General features: G+C 53.1%; 1 protein-coding gene across 1 annotated transcript in view; it reads left to right on the top strand.

Annotated features, from left to right (window-relative positions):
- ATP7B (ATPase copper transporting beta) overlaps positions 1-18,690 on the top strand; it is a 67,367-nt gene extending 48,677 nt beyond the window's left edge. Inside the window, exons 13-21 of the mRNA XM_056126240.1 lie at positions 3,186-3,380; positions 5,551-5,733; positions 7,352-7,520; positions 9,109-9,252; positions 12,037-12,179; positions 13,965-14,168; positions 14,267-14,384; positions 15,394-15,496; positions 16,961-18,690. Coding sequence (XP_055982215.1) covers positions 3,186-3,380; positions 5,551-5,733; positions 7,352-7,520; positions 9,109-9,252; positions 12,037-12,179; positions 13,965-14,168; positions 14,267-14,384; positions 15,394-15,496; positions 16,961-17,234 — 1,533 coding nt within the window. The 3' untranslated portion in view covers positions 17,235-18,690. The remainder of the gene's footprint in view (positions 1-3,185; positions 3,381-5,550; positions 5,734-7,351; positions 7,521-9,108; positions 9,253-12,036; positions 12,180-13,964; positions 14,169-14,266; positions 14,385-15,393; positions 15,497-16,960) is intronic.
- Positions 18,691-19,238: the final 548 nt, after the last annotated feature.

The raw sequence follows: 19,238 nt of genomic DNA, 5'->3' as shown, positions 1-19,238 counted from the left end.
GCACTATGATTATTGTATTTTAAATAATCGGTTGCCATTAACCTTCCTTTTCTTTCCTGTGTTAGATTCACTGGGCTTTGGTTACCCTTTATCCTTTAATATGGGTTTGTTTTGTTTTTACAGCAGCAAAATCATAGCCGGGGAGAGAAAGTGACTGTATGTGTGTAGGCAGATGTTTATCAAAGGGGACCTTCACTTCTGAGCGACCTTCACTGATGCTCAGTTGCCAAACCTCTCAGTGTCAGTGCTGAAAACTTCAACATCACCTGGTACTGTCTTTCTTGAGGTTACGAGCTATGCAAAGAAGACAGGTTATTTTATGATGTTAATGGCATGATAATATTTAACAGATTTACACACCTGCAACTTCACCACTTCACAAGCAATGCTAATAACGTCTTCATAATTAAGTATTTCTTAAACACTCTGTATGAACGTTAAACGTGTATTTTGTGGTTTAAAAAGTGGATTTAGAATAATCTCTTAAGAAATAATTGTTAAGCAGCACCACATCCTTGGGCTTTGGCACTGAACCACCAGTTTGCTTGGCTCAGAACTACCATCAGCTGGGAAGGCCCTTGAGCATTGGAAGACCCCCAACTCTGAGAAAAATAAAGGAAAAACAAAGAAATTACAGTTTAACCCAATCTATAAAAACCGTGGGAAATGCAAAATTTTTTTTGTATCCATGAAGGGCTAGTGACCTCTTCTAGTTGTCGTTGAGAACTGTCTCTGAGCATAATAATATTCCACCTTATTTAAAAAAAATTGGCACTATGCTCAGGGGTCATTTCTGACTGGCTCAGAGGACCATATGGGATGCCAGGGCTTGAAACAAAGTCAGGTGCATGCAAGACAAGTGCCCTATTATTGCTCTGGCCCCCAACGTTCTACCATATTTTAAAAAGTAAAATGAAAACCACCTGGCTGAAGAGATAGTACAGCGGGCAAGGCACTTGCCTTACACATGCCTGACCCTGGTTTTATTCCCGGCACCCCGTACAGTCAGGAGTGATCTCTGAGCACTGCAGTCTCAAAAACAAAAAGTATGTGGCTCAAAAACAGACAAATAAAAAAGAATTCAAAGAGAAGTATCAGAGTCCCTTCAACCCTTTCTGACAGCTCAAGATGACGCTCTTGGTCACTGTGTGTCCCTGGACGTGGTGGCCTGAAAGGGTCTGCGAGTGTGGGACCGCAGGACGGCACTGCATGTCTGGGAAACAGCACCAGCACTAGCTGGAATGTATGACTTTTTGCTCTTTTCTGCCTTTCTATCTTACTTTGGCTTTTTTGTTTGTTTTTCTCTGCACTATCAGGGAGGATGCTGGAGAACGAGGTACTGCATGTCCTTAAGCTCCTGTTATCACTGTGCCATATAAAATTATTTGTAGGAATAGTATTTGTGCCCACTTTGAGAAATATACCCAGTTCTATCAGAAAGGCAGGTACTATGTTGACAAGAATTACTGGGTTATTTTTTCTCAAATTGTTCCGTTTTTATCTCAGAGTATCACACTGTGTCTTAAACAAGTCTCTCCCTCTGCCAAAATCCAGCCTCTTCTGTGAAAAGGAAATGACCCTTTAATTATGCATCTTATTTTAGGATCCTCATCTTAATCTTTGTGTCCAGAGATACTGGCCATTTTGAAAAATAACCCATGATAATTTAAGATGCCAGAATGCAAATTATAGTAATACCAACACATGCAACTGAGTAACTCGAAGGTATATCCATATCTTGTATCTTTGGGGCTGACAGAACAGTTGTGAAAAATAAAAGAAAATAAAGATAATTCCAGGGCTTTTCCTAGAATATTTGCATTACTCCTTTGTTGGACATCTTTCCCATATAGGTAGAAAGCTTTATTCAGGGGCCAGAGAGATAGTACAGCTGGTAAGGCACTTGCCTTGCACCCGGATGACCCAGGTTCAATCCCCAGCATCCCGTATGTTCCCCTGAATACCACCAGGAGTAATTCCTGAGTGCAGAGAAAAGAATAACCCCTGAGCATTGCCGCGTGTGACCCAGAAAGCCAAGAAAAGGAAGGAAGGAAGGAAGGAAGGAAGGAAGGAAGGAAGGAAGGAAGGAAGGAAAGAAGGAAGGCAGGCTTTATTCAACCAGAAGCAGATCACTCGTTACTATTGAGATCATAGCACATGCCATTTTGTGCTTGCTTTTTTTATTCAGCAGTATTGCTCCTATGGGCTGGAGCGATAGCACAGCGGGTAGGGCGTTCGCCTTATAAGCGGCCAACATGGCGGACCCGAGTTCGATTCCTCCGCCCCTCTCGGAGAGCCCGGCAAGCTACCGAGAGTATTCGATATGCCAGACACAGTAACAACAAAGTCTCCAATGGAGACGTTACTGGGCCCGCTCGAGCAAATTGCTCCTATAGTTGCATGTCAGGAAGCAGAGAGCTTTTCATTTCAACAGTTGCATCAATTGCATAATGCTCCACCATGCACACCACACCCACGACAAAAGCTCCTGAGTCCTTTCCAGGCTGTTACCATTTAACAACCAAACAAGCCAAAAATATCCCACTGTGATAAATATGCCTGTGGGATGGTCACCTCAGGGTAGATTCAGCAGAGCCCTATCAGTTTTTTTGCTTTCATAATAATCACCAAAAAATATTGTTTTAAAAAATGACGATAACGTGATAGTTATGATTTCTTAGTCATCTTTTCTCTGCACGGTGCTGTACTATGTGTATTTGTATGCATGAGGTGTATGTGAGATGGGAATCATCCTCTCCCTTTAGTTGTGTGTTAGGAGAGAGAGATAGATAGAGAAGGAGGGGGAGAGAGAGAGGGAGGGAGGGAGGGAAGGAGGGAGAGAGGAAGGGAGGAGGGATGGAGGGAGGGAGAGAGAGAAAGGGAGAGGGAGGGAGGGAGGGAAGGAAGTTAGGAAATTGATATCTGAGCCAGGCTGTCAGGGATTTTCCTAGCTCTCTACTCTCACCGTGCCTTTCTCTGATGGGGAGTTTTGTGGGATCAGAGAGGGGAACCCAGGGAGACTCCAGCACAGGACAGGGCAGTGTCTCCCAGCTCTACTCCTCCCGATACCCCCTTGGGGTCAACCGCTGCCCCTGAGCTGATCTTGGATGGCCAGGATTCTGGGCAGCTCCTCCTGGAACTCTCGCCGACTTCTCACCTATTCTCTTCCCTTTCCCACGCTCTAGACCCCAAGCAAGCACCTGTCCCAGGCTGAGGTGATCATCCGCTTCGCGTTCCAGACGTCCATCACGGTGCTGTGCATTGCCTGCCCCTGCTCGCTGGGCCTGGCCACACCCACAGCGGTCATGGTGGGCACGGGTGTGGCTGCGCAGAACGGCATCCTCATCAAGGGGGGCAAGCCTCTGGAGATGGCCCACAAGGTTGGTACCGCATCGCGGGGATGGTTTCAGGGTTTTATGCTGCCTGGAGGTTGCTGTTAGCTTAGTCCTAGTGGAAACGGGGTCTGTGGTCAGGTGGGCCTGTGGCACAAGCAACTCAAGCATGTGGCCTTGCCTGCCCCAGGATCTGGTCACCTCTGAGCACACAGCTAGGCGCCTTCCTCTTGAAACCGAGTATCCAAGGGCTGGAGAGATAGTACAGTGGGTAGGGCGCTTGCCTTGCAACCTGCCCACACAGATTTGAACCCCGAACCCCACCAAGAGTGATCCCTGAGCACAGAACCAGGAGTAAGCCCTGGGCACCACGGGTATGGCTCCAAAGCGAACAAAAATAAATACTAGTGCCTAGAGGTCAGAGAGATGGTACAGATGGTATAGATGGTATAATGCTGGCCTTGCATGCTTACACCTGGGCTCGATCCTGGCACTCCCTTTTGTCCCCTGAGCCCCACCACGAGTGATCTTGGAGCACAGAGTCCGAAGTAAGCCCTGAGCATTGTGAAGTGTGGGCCCCAAATCAAACAAAACAAAACTAGTTCCTGTGTAGGGGCTGGGGAGATGACTCAGAGGGTCGGAGTGCCTGCTTTGCACGAGGCAGCCCGGGTTCCATCCCAGCACCTCTGGGAGAAACTCCCGAGCACTGCTCCAGGAGAGCCTGAGCAGCAGGTCGGAGTGGCTCAAAGACAAGCACAAGGTGCATCTGTTTAAACCCCAGCTTAAGAGAAGAACCAGACGGGGCCTGGGCACAGTGCAGGTAAGTCCTCCAGGGGCCAGACCGGGGGTGAGAGCTGCCTCAGAAGCTCAGACTGTCTCTGCTGAGGGTTGACGGTTACAGAATTAAACACTGCACTGCGTACGTATGTACAACTCTTTACAGTGAGGGTTGATTATTCCCATTTTAGCCGTGAAGTGCAGCAGGAGGAGGCGAGGTAACCATCTCTGCACCCAGGAGGTTGGCAGGGCCTTGGGGAACGGAGCAGTGAGCATCAGGGCATACGAAGGTTCTTCAGGTGCCCGCAGCCTCCCAGCTTTCCTTTGTGTGTTTACCACTAGCCATATCAGGGCTGGGGGCGGTCCAGGGCTCAACTCTCAGCAAGTCATTGGGGACAGTGGGAGACAAGTGAGGCTGCGAGGACAGCTTATGGGTGAGGGAAGGAAAGGGAAGGCTCACATGAGACCTCACAGTTGAATGAGGGGCGTGGCCAGACCGGAGAGCTGGGAAGGAAGTTACGGTGGGGTGCTGGCCACCCTGAGTCTGCACGGTCAGAGTCTGGCTGTGCTCCTCACTGTTCTGTCCCCAGTCTCGAACACAGTGGCACACTGAAAGCACACAGCAGCCTTTTGCTGGCTCCATAAATGAGGGAGAGGGAGAGAAGAGAGAGAGAGAGCCAACGAGAGACGGACAGGGGACGAGGCTGCAGGGAGGAAGGTGGGAGCACCCTGGCCAGAGGTGAAGGGCTAAGGCCAGGCAGATGACTCAGTGACTGCAGAGGCCCTCACTCAGGAGCACAAACAAGCCAAATCAGCTTTTTGCAAAAGGAGACAGAGCTCTGCCACCTGTCTGTGCAGACAGCAGGCTGCCCTGTAGGGTTTCGGGAAGTGTGGGGTGCAGGCATGGTGAGCCTTCAGAAGGAGGGGTTTAGAAAATGCACGGGCACTGAGTGTGACTGTGGCTGATGGCTGGGGCCTGCAGGAGCACTGGTGACAGTCAGCTCCGGGAGTTTGTACCCAGATGCCCGTGCTTCCTTGCAGCTGGGGTGAGAACCTCATTTGCCGGGGTCCTGGAGTTGGGTACTAGCAGTGGCCAGGGAGATGCATCCCCTCGGAGAGTGCCGACACCCGGCCTCCTTGAGGAGCCACCCACCCCTCATTATGGCCCGGGAGGCTCTGCGGTGGCTACTGTCCCCTCTGGCCATGGGGCAGGAGTTCTGGGCTCAGACCCCCTCAAGGTTAAGCTACAGCACGGGTGATGGTGGTGAGGATGTTGATGTCAGTGGTCTGGCAGAGCAGAGAGGAAATAACAGCTGGATCATAGAGGGCTGTGTTGGGGCATGATGCCTGGGTGTGGAGCCCACTAGGGCAGGCTTGTGTGAGGTCCTGGCCTTGGGTCTCCTCCATCTCTGCCCTCATGGAGATGTGGGTGTTTTGACAGATCAAGACCGTGATGTTTGACAAAACCGGCACCATCACCTACGGAGTCCCCAAAGTCATGCGGGTCCTCCTGCTGGTGGACATGGCCACACTGCCCCTCAGGAAGGTTCTGGCTGTGGTGGGGACAGCGGAAGCCAGCAGTGAGCACCCCTTGGGCGTGGCAGTCACCAAGTACTGCAAAGAGGTATGTACCAGGCCCCAGCCCTCGCTGGTCCCTTGCTGTGGGGGTGGAAGCCGCCTCCCCTCTGGGTGCTCCTCCTCTTGCTCTCCTCCTCCCACTTCTCCTGGCACCTACATCAGCTGCCTTCATGGATGCCTGGGCTTGTCTGGACTTGCAAACCACTTAGCAGGTCCTCGGGCAGCTGGAGATAAGACTTGCCGGGGCAGAGCCCTGGGTATGCAGAGGTGCACTGTAGAGGGACAGTCTTTTCCTGAGCGTTTGCTGGGCACTTGTCTGTGGGACCACAGACCCATCAGAGAGTAGCAACCCAGGCCTCTGTGTGCCCTTAATGCAAAGTTTGCAGGGATGAGGGGGCTTGGGAGGAAGGAGGATGCGGTATCTGAGACAGAGAGGAGCCAGTGGAAGTGAACTCGGGGCCCAGGCTGCCCCTGCACGAACAATTATCTCACCTGATGCAAGGGTCTTTCCAGTTCTGTTCTCAGTCTGAATGTTAACGCAGCAACATGTGCCATGGGGGACTGATGCCTGGATGTGGCACCCACTGGGGCAGGCTTGAGTGAGGTCCGGCCTCGGGTCTCCTCCGTCTCTGCCCTCATGGAGATGTGGGTGTGTGGAGTTGCACTGTAGAGTGACGGCTCCTCCACACCCCCGAGAATGTGCCTGAGCAAGTGCGGCTGTCAGTCATTTGGAGGGGCACATGGGAGCCCCAAAACCGAGTCGACAGCTTGCGGGTCAGGGGAGAAATCCCATTTCCTGTCTTGTTTTTAGTTTAGGGTCTCACAGCCATGTCATAGCTCACTCACATAGGGCATGATTGCTCAGGAAGAATGACCGTCCCCCAAACGATCCTTCCTTCCTGCTCTGTTCACTCTTGTTGTGTCTGTAGACCAACTCGGAGCTCAGGACAGCCCTGCTACCGTGGACTGTCCCATCCTTGTCTTTGGGGGATTAGGGAGCGCCAAGAGCTGGAGCACACCTTGGGTGTGTGACACTCTGACTTTGTTCCTGGCCCTGCATGCCCCCCAAGGAGCTACCAGTGGGGCGAGGACCCCAGATACCACCAGCCATGGTCCGAGGAACTCCTGTATTGCTGAGCGAGCAGCACAGCTCCGTAGGCTCCTGGTAGGGCTCTCAGCCAGTGACTTCCTTCTTTTTGACACTTTCACACCCCATCTTCACTTCCATTAGCTGATGATCCCTATCTCCATTCTAGATGGCCAGGCATTCATGTGCAGAGTAACCCACGAGAGGGCTTGTCGGTGGAGCCATCATACAGTGGGTAGGATGTTTGCATTGCCCATGTCTGGCCCTGAGTTCAATCCCCAGCGTCTCATATAGCCCCTCAAGTCCGCTAGGAGTGATCCCTGAGTGTAGAGCCAGGAGTAAGCCCTGAGCACCAGCAGTGTGACCCAACAGGCCCTCCACCAGAAAAGAGAGAATCTGGGCTGTTGAATCTTGCCCAGCATTCTGAGTCCGAGAAGACTTTCTCGGTTCCTGATGGGTCTCGCTCTTCCTGACTGCTCTCCTCTGCATTCCTGACTGCTCTGCCCCTTCTCCATCCCAGCCCCCACCCCCCTCGTCCCACTCTCACCTCGGCTCTCTCTTCTGTTTCCTTCCTCAGGAGCTAGGGACAGACACCCTTGGATACTGCACAGACTTCCAAGCCGTGCCGGGCTGTGGAATCAGCTGCAAAGTGGGCAGCGTGGAGGGCATCCTGGGCCGGAGCGAGCCCCCGCAGAGTGAGCGGGCGGCTTCCCTGAACGGGCCTGGCAGTGCTCCCGCAGAAACAGGTACCCTGGCCTGTGTGGCTTGCGGGGGCTGGGCTGGGCTGGATCTGGTGGCGGGGTGCCAGGGAGGCCCCGGGGGTGGTGCTGACAGGCCCGCCTCCTGAGAAAGCAGCTCTGGCTCTCACTGTGCCGAGCTCCAGCTCCGTTGCTGTGGGGAGGAGTCCAGGATGATGCTCAGGAGATCGTGGCCCCATCGGCAGTTCTCAGCGGGCTGGGCTGGTGACTGCATGCAGGCTTGGGAATATGATGCTGCTGGTCCCACAGTGCCTCCAGGGCCACACCAGGTGATGCTCTGGGCCATGTGGTCCCAGGAGCCAAACCCAGATCAGATGCATTCTAGACCTGCGTTCTCACTGGGGAATGATCTTCTGTACCTTCACCTCAATTTTGACATTCATGGCAGACAGATGGACCAAAAGCCAGAGCACTGCTTGCCTGCTTTCTTGGTCTTTAGTGTCTTCTTCTTCTCCTCCTCCTCCTCCTCCTTCTCCCTCTCCCTCTCCCTCCTCCTCCTCCTCCTCTTCCTCCTCTTCCTTCTCCTCTTCCTCTACTTATTCTTCTATCTCCAGTGGGCCTTGCTTTTCCTGTGCCGCAGACACACAAGAAAAGGGACTTTCTCCCTTTGTTCTTCTGATCAAGGAAGAACACATGTGGCGGGTCGAGTCCTGTTTACAGAGCTGGACTCAGTCAAGGAAAGCAGATGGGAAGGGTCTTCCTAAGCCAAGAAGTGGCTCTGGTGGTGGGGGGAGGGGGGGGGTGGGACAACAGCTTTGCCTGTTCCAAAGCTAGTTTGCCAGCATCAGCAGAAAGGCCTGGGCACAGTCCCTACCCAAATGGCCCGGCTCTAGTATATTTTCTTGAGTAGGTGGATCTTGAGTAAAAGCAAAATCATCAATTTAGAACCCTGGTGTGAGCTGGTATGTGGTGCCAGGACCTGTCACCTGGTCTGTGAGACACACCTGAGTTAGTGGCTCATGCAGAAGGGCAGGTGAGACGTACCTGCCTCTCAGGAGAAGCTTGGCCTCTGGCTGGTTTCCTGATGGGTCTAAGTAATCCATTATTGCTGCTGGATCTGACTGATTCCTGACTGTGTCAACCCTGGTAGAGAAGGAGCAAGCATTGTCAGGGCACAGAGGGGGAGGGAATGTTTCCCAGAAGGAAGGATGTCCACACCTATAGCACGAGCACCTTCCCCTGCCTGGTGTTATTCACCCACGTATTCTTTTTGGGGGGAGGGGGAGGCATACCTGGCAATGCCCAGGGGTTGCTCCTGGCTCTGCACTCAGAAATTAGTCCTGGCAGTGCTTGGGGGACCATATGGAATAGCAGGGATCAAACCCGGGCCTGCTGTGGGCAAGACAAACCCCTAACCCACTGTACTATCGCTCCAGCTCCTCACCCACAAATTCGCCCACAGGCACTCGGCCATCTGTCATCCTTAAGTCAGGTCTCAGAGACAGAGTGGGTGTTACTGTGGTGGCTGTTCGGGTGAGTCCGTGGCTGTTCTGCTGTGAAAAGGGCTGTGTGACTTCTCGTTCTCTCTCCTGGTGAAATGGGGCTGCCTGGGAATAACCCCAAGTTCTTTGAACAGACGCGGCCCCCCACCTCTTTTCTGTGCTGATTGGAAACCGTGAATGGATGAGGCGCAATGGCCTGACGATCTCCCGCGACGTCAGCGACGCGATGACAGACCATGAGATGAAGGGCCAGACAGCCATCCTGGTGGCGATTGACGGTACCTCTCTGCTCACCTCCCTTCTCTATGGGAGACGAGGGCTGTAGCTGCAGAGATAGCGCCACAAGGAGGGCGCTTTCCTTGCACACAGCGCACCTGGGATCGTTCCCCAGCATTACACATTTCTTCGAACAGCACCAAGAGATGTCTCTGAGCTTTGCCAGGTGTAACCCCAAAACAATTGCAACAAAGAGGGTTTGGCGAGATAGTTCAGATGTGAAGACTCTAGCCTCGCACATGGCCAACCTGGGTTTGATCCCCAGCACCCTCTATGGCCCCCTGAGCACGTCCAAGAGTGACTCCCGAACACAGCCCCTGAGTACTGCCAGGTGCGGCCCAACCTGTCCCATTCCCGAAGTGAGGGTTCTCGGAGATGTGAGACACATAGATTCCTCTTTTGTTGAATGTCTTCTTGTGACTGCAGACTTAGCTCAGAGCCGTGGAGCACATGCTTTGCACGTGTGATCCCTGCACCCCAAACCCCACTCCCAGGGCTGCTCTAGGTATAGCCCTAGGGGTTCATTGGGCTTCACTGGAGGTGCTCCCAGCGCCTCAGAACTGGAGCAGTACCACATTGCTGGCCCGGCCACAGAACTGTCAGAAGCTCATAGCCAGGCTGAGTCTTCTCCAAACAGTGTGGGGAGGCCCCTCTAGAAATATATATATATATATTTTTTTTTTTCTTCTCATTTTAATTCTGTGTTCCTAAAAGCTGTTTTCATTTATCTCTCCAGCCGGAGGCCACGTTCCCTGTCTCTCCATCGCTGTCCCAAGGCCAGCTCTGTTCTGACACCCTGCCCCCAGGAATTGAATTTCATCCACACCATCACTGTTTGCACCTGTCCCTGTGGACAGTTCCCCTCACTCACCACCGCAGACAGACCAACAGGTCCCTTTCCAAGACGCACGATTACAAATGGCTGTAAGCCATGAGCAACCCCACCGCTCGGCCCCTGTGTGGAGCTGCTCATGCACAGAGCTGCCCGTTTGTGGCTCCGGACTCAGATTATCTCAGGCTTTCCATCCCAGCTTGGGGAGTTTCTCACTTGGTTTACCGTGAGTGTCTGCCCGCAGCAGTAAAACTGTGCCTCTGGGAAATAATCCTCCACCTTGTTATGTTTTGAATGCTCCTGTCAACTTGTCCTGTTTGCTAGTTTTGTTTTTGTTTTTCGGACCACACCTGGCATGCTCAGAGATTACTCTAGGCTCTGTACTCAGGGATCACTCCTGGTGGGCTCAGGGGCCCAGAAATCAAACCCTGGTCAGCTGCATGCAAGACAAGCACCCGTCCGCTGTACTGTGGCTCTGGCCCCTTCTCCTCTCTCGTTTCCTGCACCTGCCACCAACCCTTCTCCCAATCCCAGTGAATTTGCTTCCCCTTGGCCTCTCAGAGCAGAAACCGTCTGCCTGGCTGCTCTGCTGCAGGAGTCCTACCCCTCCATGTTCTGTTCTCGCACATCTCAGTCCTGGAAAATAAGTCCTACTATGGGGTCTGAAGATTTCCTACAAAAACGGATTTTTAGGAAGAGACCAAGAAAATTTGCATTCTACCAGTTTTAGTGTTTGTCACTTCTTTTTTTTTTCCTTTTTGGGTCACACCTGGCGGTGCACAGGGGTTACTTCTGGCTCTGTGCTCAGGAATTACCCCTGGCGGTGCACAGGGGACCATATGGGATGCTGGGAATCGAACCTGGGTTGGCTGTGTGCAAGGCAAATGCCCTACCCGCTGTGCTATCGCTCCAGCCCTGTTTGTCACTTCTTAAGCAATATTTGTTTTTCTCATTTTGGGCTGGAGCACAGCAGGTAGGGCATTTGCCTTGCATGAGGCTGACCCAGTAGACCCGGATTCGATTCCTCCACCCGTCTCAGAGAACCCGGCAAGCTACGGAGAGTATCTCACCCGTACGGCAAAGCCTGGCAAGCTACCCATGACATATTCAATATGCCAAACACAGCAGCAACAAGTCTCACAATGGAGACATTACTGGGCCCGCTCAAGCAAATGGATGAACAACGGGAGGACAGTGCTACAGTGCTCATTTATTTTGTTTCTGATTTTTTTTTGTTTAGTGGGGTCAGGGTGCCCAGAGCAGTGATCAGAGGATCTGGAGGCCTCTCTCAGGGGTTCTTGGCCTGCCAGACTATTGGATTAAATGCATATTTCTCAAGCCCCACCACGCTAGGGACCACTAGGGTGGTATCCAGTGGTGCTCCAGCGCCCCCAGGGCTGCACCAGGCAATGCTTAGAGGTTCCATTGGATACCAGGAGTCAACCTAAAATTGTGTACAGGCAAAGCACACATCCTAACCCTCTTGCTATTTTAATAGCAAGTGTCTATTAAATTATTACAAAATAGGACCTTGTAAAAATTATAATATTCTTTGCAGAAAACTTAGAAAGTCCCAATAGTTACAAAGAAAAAAATTGTATCGCGCTTTATACTGTGTCTCAGAGAGCCACTGTTGACATTTGTATGTTCCTTTTAGACCTTAAAAATGAGGATGTGTGTGTGTGTGTGTGTGTGTGTGTGTGTGTGTGTGTCTTCAGGAATTTTGTATGCATCTAGGTATAGGTTGTTGCTCTTACTGACTTGTGGGATTGGGGAGCCAACCCAGGGCCTCTGAGAGTCCCATCCCCAGTCAGTGTGATTCTCAGAGGACACAGTCCACGCCAGATTACTCGGCGTGTTGGCGGCTGCTCCCCGGCACGTGACTTGCCCGTGGGAAGCCGCTTCCCAGCCCCGCGGGACGCTCACCTCGCTCACCTCCGGCTGTTCGCTGCAGGTGTGCTCTGCGGCATGATCGCCATCGCTGATGCCGTGAAGCAGGAGGCGGCGCTGGCCGTGCACACGCTGAAGAGCATGGGCGTGGACGTGGTCCTCATCACCGGCGACAACCGGAAGACGGCCAGAGCCATTGCCACCCAGGTGCGCCCGTGGGGTGAGCTCGCAGGAGCCTGAGAACCCCAACCCAAAGGCAGCACGCAGCATCCTTGCAGCACTTGCTGGGTGCGCTTCCTAGCCTCGCTCCCAGCCGCTCCGGCCCCAGTGGTGCAGCGCCCCCTCGAGGCCGCTGCTGCCCTCGCTGGTCTGGCCCCCAGCGGTGCAGCGCCCCTAGAGGCCGCTGCTGCCACTGCAGAGACCCCACTTTGTGCCAGGACCTCCTTCCCCTAGTCCCCAGGTCTTGCAGAGGAAATAAAACCCAAGCATCAAGGCACAAAAATTTGTAAGTCTGCACCTGTACCTCATGGTGTTTCATTAATAAAACTTTTTAAAATTTAAAAAAATAGGGGCTGGAGCAATAGCACAACGGGTAGGGCGTTTGCCTTGCGCACGGCCAACCCAGGTTCAATTCCCAGCATCCCATATGGTCCCCTGAGCACTGCCAGGGGTGATTCCTGAGTGCAGAGCCAGGAATAACCCCTGTGCGTCTCCAGGTGTGACCCAAAAAGCAAAAAAAAAATTATTTTTTAAATATAAAGCAAAGTAAAAATAAAAAAAATAAGAAAGGAAACAAAAATAAATGTAAAACAGGTTACGTGTGTCCAAGAAAATGTCTTTTGAAATGATAGCAAATCACTCTGCTATTTTAGGAAACACAATATAAATCACAAATCTAAATATTTTTAAATAACATTTAGAGTCACTGTATTTTTATCAAAATTATTAATTGAAAATACTATTCATCATTTTTTCTTTGAAAATACATTGATATGCTTAATTGTTTTCATTTTTTTAATTTTTAAATTAGACAGGTGAGTTCAAATGACTACAAAAAAAAGACTTATTGAGTGCTGAATAAACAAGAAGGTTCTGGGTGGGTTTTTTTTTTTCCTGTTTAAGGACTGTTTCGCTAGCTCGACCCACCTCACCAGCCCTGCAGAGCCTTCCTGTGTTTGTGCATTGGGGCGGGGAGTGGCCTCGCTGCTGACCTACCTGCCATTCCAGTCAGGCAATCCTCCGATGCAAATTCCTCAAAAGTATAACCTCTCCCACCTCCATTCCCCGCCACCAACGTCTGTATAGAGCTGTTTGCTCTTGAAAGGGAAACGCTTTTATAAGGAAAGCCGCGGTCCTTTTATTTCCAGGCCCCACCTTGATAATACTGCGCTTGCCAAGGACCCTCTTCCTGGCCCCCAACTACACGCGTTTAAGTGATGACCATGCTCCCAGGACGAGGAGGGCACCGTGGAGAGGTCGATGGTCCCATGACTGGGGACCGCACTCAGAGCATGTACTTCCTGCTTCCCTCGAGGGGTGCCCAGGACACAGCCGACTCCTCCTGGGCCAGAGGGAGCTTGAGGCAGGAGTGGTCAGATGGAAAAGGGAATGAGAGCTGGGGGAAGGGAGGCGGACCTTCCTTGCTGGCACAGTTCCAGAAAGGCAGGGGTTGATGAGAACAGCGACAGTGCAGAGTCTGCAAAGACCTGCGCGACGCCCTTGGGCATGGGAGCGAGTCCAGTTCTCAGGGAGCTCGGAAACGACAGTGCTGTTTTTGAAATAGATAATGGAATTGGCGTCCATTGGAGACTCAGCAGGCGAGTGATGGTCTTGGTGGTGGTTTTGGAAAAAAGTCACTGGACAGCCTACAGAAACGAGAGTTTGGAAGGTGGGGTGCAGGCAGCAAACTGACCCCGGAGGACGGTCCACCTGGGGCCTCACTGGGCTCTGTACACATGCTCACAAGTCTCTGCTGCTCTTGTGGCCCCTTAGGTTGGCATCAACAAGGTCTTTGCAGAGGTGCTGCCTTCTCACAAAGTGGCCAAGGTGCAGGAACTGCAGAGTACAGGCAGGAGAGTGGCCATGGTGGGCGACGGGGTCAATGACTCGCCAGCGCTGGCCCGGGCTGATGTGGGCATCGCCATCGGGACAGGCACTGATGTCGCCATCGAGGCAGCCGACGTGGTCCTCATCAGAGTGAGTTGGGCCGTGTCCCACCCATGCTGGGAAGGTGGGGAGGTGTTGGAAGGTAGGACCCAACCACTCCCCACACACCCCACCTGCCTCTCCTGCAGAACGACCTGCTGGATGTGGTGGCCAGCATTCACCTCTCCAAGAGGACTGTCTGGAGGATCCGCCTCAACCTGGTGCTGGCGCTCATCTACAACCTGGTGGGGATCCCCATTGCGGCAGGTAGGGGCCCCTCCAAACAGGGGCCACCGGCCTGCTGGCCACCAGCATTTTGAAATGAGTCCATTTTATGTTCCCCACGTCTCTGAGAACGAACGAAGCAGCCACGTGGCCGTCCATGCTTGTTCTCCCTCGGGGGCTAGCCGAGGTTCCAGCTCTTTATTCCCTGTGGAATAAAGAACCACGTGCCAGACCCACAGTCTGGGAAAGAGCCATGATTGCCAGTTGCAGGGTTCCTGCTACCTGCCAGGCACCGCAAAGGATGTTTCAGAAACTTAGCTGAGAAATCGTTCCCAGGACCACACAGTGCAGTGGGGAAGTTACACGTTTTGCATGGGGTCAACCCAGGTTTGATCCCCCAGGCACCATCGGGAGAGATTCCCCAGCACAGAGTCAGGAGTAAGTCGTGAGCACAGCCTGTATGAACCACCCCCCTCCCAAAAAAAAAGAAAAAGAAAAGAAAAATTGATCCTGGCCAGGTTACCCCCAGATGCACAGTAATGACACTGGTCAGAGATGGTTCTCCCTCCAGCACCGTTGAATCTCCTGCACCTGATGGAGCACTCTCTAGATGCTCCTTCAGGGACGGGCTCCTTCAGAGATGCCACCTCCCTCCTCAGTTTGGCCCACTGTGCCAGCAGGTCTCCAGGCCCCTCTGCTGAGCTGCTCCGAGCCCTGAGTGTAGGCGGCCTGTGCAACCGGAGCGCAGTTCCCATTGCGTGCTCACGGGTACCTGCGTGCCTCAGCCAGAAGCTCTATTTCTGCCCCTTCCCTCTAGCATCTGACCCCCCAACACACACACCTGGCACCACTTCCTGGGGTCTCTGGGATTCCCTTTTCCCTTGGCCCCTTCTGATGTCACCAGTGCACCCCCCTTCCCTGTAGCGTCCCTCCTGTCCAGCTTGGGGATGATCTGTGACTCTCACCACCCACCTGTAGTCCTGAGCTCCCCGGGGGGCTTCTCGGGGGGCCCCGGGGCTGGCTGTGAGTGCCACTGTCCCCACCTTGCCAGGTGTCTTCATGCCCGTGGGCATCGTGCTGCAGCCGTGGATGGGCTCGGCGGCCATGGCGGCCTCCTCCGTGTCCGTGGTCCTCTCATCACTGCAGCTCAAATGGTGAGTTCCCCCACAGGGTCCTCTCCCCTCTGCACTTGGGGCATAGCTGTGGGTCTCAAGGAGGCGTGTGTCACACTCAGGGGGTGTCTCGGGGCTGTCAACCAAGGCCCAGGCTGAAGGAACGTCCCAAGTAGAAATAAGTGCGTGCATCTATATGACACGGTTTATCAGCACCACATGCAAGTAATCCACATGCAAATAACCCTCCCCATCCTCACAGGCAAGGCCAGGCCAGTTCTTCTGTCCTGTGTTTGTTGAGGTGAATATACAGGCATGGAATCTCAGTGGCAGTTTTCCTCTTAAAAAAATGTTGGAGGGTCTGGAGCGATAGCACAGTGGGTAGGGCGTTTGCCTTGCACGTTGCCGACCCGGGTTCGATTCCCAGCATCCCATATGGTTCCCTGAGCACTGCCAGGAGTAATTCCTGAGTGCAGAGCCAGGAGTCACCCCTGTGCAACACCGGGTGTGACCCAAAAAGCAAAAAAAAAATGTTGGAGTCCAGAGTGATAGTACAGCAAGCAGATTGGCTCATGCCTTGCACGGAGCTAACCTGGGTCTAATCCCCAACACCCCCATATGTGATCTTTCAAGCCCTTCCAGGAGTGATCCCTGAGTGGGGAATTAGAAGTAAGCCCTGAGCACAGCTGAGTAGGCCCCAAAAACCAAAAGAAAAAAAACAGTTGTTTTGTGTTTTTTTTCCCCTCATGGATCAGGGAGATACTATAGGGAAATACTATATACTACAGAGCCAAGATACTATAGAGATACTATAGGGAGATAACTATAGGCCCAGCCTGCACCTGATTGGGTTCCATCTCAGCACTGCTGGGACCCCGGAACATGACCAAGTGCAGTGCTGACACCCCCTGAGCATTTCTGCAGTGGCCTTCACAGAACCCAGCCTCAGCACTCGCTCCAGCTTTGAACCTTAGTCTGGCTGGGCAAGTAGCACCAGGATTTGTACTTTTTAGCTTTGTAACTTTCCCCAGCCCGGTTGAATCTCCTACACCCCAGAGGGCCCTGTCTGGATGCTCCTGTAGGGAGGTGCCACTTCCCACCTCAGCTTGCCCCGTTGTGCCTGAGGAGTCTGTTGACCCCGTACTGAGCTGCTCCGAGCCCCGATGGCAAGTGGCCTGTGCAATCAGTGCCAAGGTCCCCACTGCATGCTGGACCTGGACCTTGTGAACACCGCTTGGGAAGAATCGCCCCCCCCATTAATAAATAATCATTTATTCATCTTTTCAAAATTAACTGACCCGCTGCCTCTGCACCAGGCATTGGAATAGAAAGTTGCTGCATCAGCCAAACCTTGCCTGAGTCCTAGGAGTTTAGTAACCTTTCCTGGGAAGCCCACCAGGCTTCAGAGTCATCTTTCCCTCGAGGACTTAAAACTCGTCCCCAGGTACCCCCTGAAGCTGTCCATGTGTCCAGAATTCGGAATGACTCTGGACTTTCGCTCTGCAGCTACAGGAAGCCTGACCAGGAGCGGTACGAGGCCCAGGCCCACGGACGCATGCGGCCACTGAGCGCGTCCCAGGTCAGCGTGCACGTCGGCCTGGATGACCGGCGGCGGGACTCCCCCAGGGCCACGGCCTGGGACCAGGTCAGCTACATCAGCCAGGTGTCGCTGTCCTCCCTCAAGGCCGACAAGCTGTCCAGGCACAGCAACGGGGCCGACGACGCCGGGGACAAGTGGTCCTTACTCCTGAACGACAGGGACGAGGAGCAGTGCATCTGAGAGCCCACCAGGCCCTCTGGGGGGTGATGCTCTAACCACGCGGGCCACGGTGCCAGCCGCAGGACCCCTGTCCAGCCCGCGCCCCACCCCCCCCCCGGGGGGATTGGCCAGATGTTCTCAGCCAGCCCCCTCCAAAGCTCAGGGGCTCGCGGGGAGCCTGCCGGAGGAGGACAATGCCCTTGGAACCAGCCTCTGCACAGGGCACCGCAGAGCCTGAAGCCCGGCCTACCCCCCGGCGCCCAGCACCTCATGCTCCTGAGACCACAGCTTACCTCAAGCCGCCCTGTTGGTTTTTCATTGTCGCGGTCGCTTTTCTTCTCATTTCTTCACACTGAGAATCCTCTGTCATCTTCGAGGGCCAGGGCTGATCCCTCACGGTCCCCGCTGCTGTTGTGAAGCGCTTCCTCAAGTGCACTCGTGTGTGTGTGCGCACGCGCGTGTATGTGTGTGTGTTCATGTACGCATGGGATCATATGTGCACATATTCATGTAGGTTCATGTGTTTGTGTGTGCTCCTGTGCATCTGCTCATGTATGCATGTGCGTGCTCCTGTGTATGTGATCTCCTGTGCTGCTTATGTGTGTTTTTGTGTTTGCTCATCTGTGCACCTGCCCATGTGTGTGCATGTGTGTGCATGTGTGCTTCTGTGTCTGCCTGGGTATGCACTCGTGTGTGCTCCTGTGTGTGAACTCCTGCATGTGTGTGCACATTCTTGTGCCTGTCAGCTGTCTGGTCCCAGCCAGAGAGCTGGCTGTACTTTCTCTCAGGCAGAGGCGGCTTCTTTGCTTCCTCACATACCTCCTCCGTGGAACACGATGGCTGCCTCGGGCTGTTTAGCTGTAGGTTTTTGTCTCAGAGCTTGAGACTTGAGTCCAGAATGCAGCCTGCTCTGCGCCTGGTGCTTGGTGCTCGGAGCAGCTTTCCAGAGGAGGAGGCATGGGACATGCAGACGCCTCCTTGCACGCTTCCAGATGCTTCCCCCATGACCTGCTGCCTTGGGTTACCTACTGGAGTGCAGGGTACACAGTGACCCTTGGGAAGAGAAGAGGGCAGACTCCTGTGCATGACCAGCTGGTGCCTTAGCGGAGAGGGGTGACCACCAGAACCCAAGGGGGAATCTGGTTGGTGATGGTGTATGTGCTTGGAATCGGTCCTACGCACACTCAGACCATCATCGTTGTAGTTATTGAATGGCAGCTCCTTTTGGGTACCAGATAAACACTTCTTCCTAGGGTCCCTCTTTGCCGCCCAACAAACCAGCAAAGTGGCTGTTGCATTTTGTGTCTTACAAGAGAACTGAGATGTGTAACTTCCCGCCAGGGCCTCATGGCCAGGGCACGTGCTGGACCAGGCTGGACACCCCAGGGCTCTAACTACTGCCACCGGGAGCATCCGTTTGCTGGTTAAGAATAAACAAGCAAAGTGACCTTATTCCTAGGGGAACAGATGTCCCTGCCGGGGGGTGGGCTGCCGGGGGTCCCTGACCTTTCCCTGGGCTGGGCTGGCTGCTTTCCAGGCACTGCCTATGGTGTGTTTTTTGCTGGGACTTGTCTGTTCTGGGCCTCACAGTAGCGTTTGCTGTTTGAATGTTTTCCCTCTTCCTTCCCAGCCATTTCGAGTCTGTCTCCTCTTGCGTCTTCCCTTCATTCTTCATTCGTTGTACTCAAGGAATGTTCCTTGTCTCCTCACTTGGCTAATCATTGTTTAAAGAATCTAATTGTATTGATTTTTTTTTAAAAAGAGAACTTTTAGAACCATAAGCATCATGTTTATATTGACCTGAAAATATATAGTTGTACAAAAAATAGCCTTTTAGATATTCCAAAGGGTGGTGGTGGTGAAGAGAAGTCAGATAAGAACAGTTCCTGCTGCAGAAGATGTCTCTGGTGACTTGGGAAGAGTCACCTGTTTACTTGTCTGGAAACCAACCTTTCTGCCTCCCCATGGGAGGGTCTAAGCCGTGGTTAGCACAAGGACCAGGTACTTGCTCTGCTTGACCTCTTG

The sequence above is a fragment of the Sorex fumeus genome, unplaced genomic scaffold (assembly GCF_029834395.1).
Source record: "Sorex fumeus unplaced genomic scaffold, SorFum_2.1 ptg000061l, whole genome shotgun sequence".
Classification (NCBI taxonomy): Eukaryota; Metazoa; Chordata; class Mammalia; order Eulipotyphla; family Soricidae; genus Sorex; species Sorex fumeus.
Note: the sequence above shows the minus strand (reverse complement) of the source record. Positions and strands in the feature narration are given on the sequence as shown.